Source organism: Pygoscelis adeliae, unplaced genomic scaffold, assembly GCF_000699105.1.
Source record: "Pygoscelis adeliae isolate BGI_AS28 unplaced genomic scaffold, ASM69910v1 Scaffold289, whole genome shotgun sequence".
Taxonomy (NCBI): Eukaryota; Metazoa; Chordata; class Aves; order Sphenisciformes; family Spheniscidae; genus Pygoscelis; species Pygoscelis adeliae.
In genome coordinates, this window is record NW_008825499.1 from 434,283 (window position 1) to 436,349 (window position 2,067).

The 2,067-nt window shown below is 41.1% G+C and overlaps 1 protein-coding gene across 1 annotated transcript in view; it reads right to left on the bottom strand.

Moving 5' to 3' along the window:
* ATP5I (ATP synthase, H+ transporting, mitochondrial Fo complex, subunit E) overlaps window positions 1–2,067 on the bottom strand; it is a 4,117-nt gene continuing 2,050 nt past the window's right edge. Inside the window, exons 2-4 of the mRNA XM_009331528.1 lie at window positions 1,952–2,057; window positions 1,727–1,825; window positions 1–140 (exon numbers count right to left, since the gene is read on the bottom strand). Of these exons, the coding sequence (XP_009329803.1) occupies window positions 115–140; window positions 1,727–1,825; window positions 1,952–2,057 (231 nt within the window). The 3' untranslated portion in view covers window positions 1–114. The remainder of the gene's footprint in view (window positions 141–1,726; window positions 1,826–1,951; window positions 2,058–2,067) is intronic.

A 2,067-nucleotide genomic window follows, 5' to 3' on the forward strand; every position in this document is an offset into this window, starting at 1 on the left:
TGAAGTGTTGTAAATACTTTATTGATAGAATAGCATGCAGAGTCCACCAACCACCAAACAGTTCAGAGCCCAGCCATGTATTTCCATATGTGAAATTAAGATCCAATCTTTTGTTCATTTCAATATGGACTCTTCACTTGCTACAAGGGAAGAAAAAACAAACATAGTTAGGACTACTAGTCACTCCCATGCAGTACTAAAATATGCAAAGCACTAATGGGATCAAAGGCTACCTTTAAGTATGCCATTTCTTTCTAGCCAGCTTTTATGATTCTCGCTTCTTCTTATTCAACAGAACTGTATTCATTGCTTTGGGGTAAAGGCACTTTTTTTGCTTACTCATTAGTAAATGGCAGTTTTCTGAACTGACAATTCAAATAAGCCCAGAAAAAGCTATCATTACAGATACATCCAGTTATCCATCTTTAAAGAACAATCTGCAACAACTGCATTGCACTGAATGACGTCTTAACAATTGCTTTTCTAACTGGAAAACCACACCAAAACCACTGTTGGGAAAGCAGACCAGTCACCTGTGTGCCACTTTTAAACAGATTGAACATTCTAAAGAAATAATCACAGAATTCCATTATTAAGTGGAGTAGCAACACCACAGTACAGCCTCTATCTCCAAAAACACAAGAAGTTTCAGCTAAACTAGAAAACATCTAAAAGATCCATTTATTTAGTCCATGACCAATGGAGACTATATATTTAAGATGGTAAACAGCTGTGCAAAATAGCTTTATCTCTAGTAAGCGATATAATTCACCAACTTGCATATTTGTTTTTATATATGTGTAGTTCATTTAATTTTTACAGGGTTTTGTTCAACATCAGTCTTGTTTAGGACAATGCAAATGTACTATTTCCCAGGGAAATAGTTACTAAGTGTGTAGCTGCACCAAGAACAGCTTGAGTTATTAATCCATTTTCTTAAAGTTCTTTTTAATTGGAAGTCCACCTAAAAAAACGTAAGTGAATTCAAGCTAAAGAGCACACTCTTCTGTAAGGTGGGGGGAGGAATCCTCTGCTAGAAATGCACAGGGGACCCAAGAAATAATCCTAAGGACAAGGGAAAGCATGTTGCGGCAGGAATACTGCAGGGTGGAAGGGAATGAGAAAAAAGCAGCAGTCCTAATCTCAATTGATCACCTTCAGCATAATTCTCTTCACGCGAGAGGTACAACAAATGAAGTTGACCTCTACCACTACGCCAGTGATACCACTTAAAAGTTTGAGTTGCAATTACAAGCAGCTGCCTACGACTTATGGCCGAGATCATCAGTCACATTTGTGAGATTTCTGTATTACACAGAGAAAAGAGATTATAGGTTTGCTGTGTCCAGCTGAATAAGGTACATCTGAGTACAGTTAATACACGGTTCCCGTTATTCCTCACAGAATAGTCAGCAGCATTTAGCAGTTTGTTTTCTCAGTGGAAATTCAGATAGCCATTTAACAAGCCCCGTTTGGCTGCAAAAGTGTTTTTAACTCTTCCTGTATGGATGCTTACATTTTGAAGAGCTTGTCAAACAGCAGCGCTATTTACCCATCACATAACCCTAACCACTGCTCCATGAATCCACATGGGTCTGCAGCCCACTGGCTACAAGCCTAAAGTTCTCCTAAAAACACTGCAGTAAAACTGCAGTAAACTGCAGTCCACCTGCAAGCCAGTGTGTGCACTTAGTGACAGGATGCATAAATTAAATCGAGGGACTACCTTCTGCAAGCTCTTTTGCAATCCGCTCAAGCTCTTCACGCTTCTTTTTCTCTTCAGCTTCTACTCTTCTCTCTTCTTCAGCAATAGGCTTCAGGTAGTCTGTCATTAACACATTTGCTTTAAAACACAACTTCTAGAACCCAGCACAAAGCTCTGCACCTGCTAGCTCACTCATAAAGGAAGAAAAAACAGTTTCGCTAGCACAAAGGCGCATTTCATACAAACCTGTGACTTCACACCAGTGAAGTCCCGTCCCTTGAGGGCCACCTCGGCAAGGCCTAGGCAGCTCCCCCTGCGGCGGGGAGGGGGGAAATGGCGGCCGGGCCCGCGGCTGCGCGGCC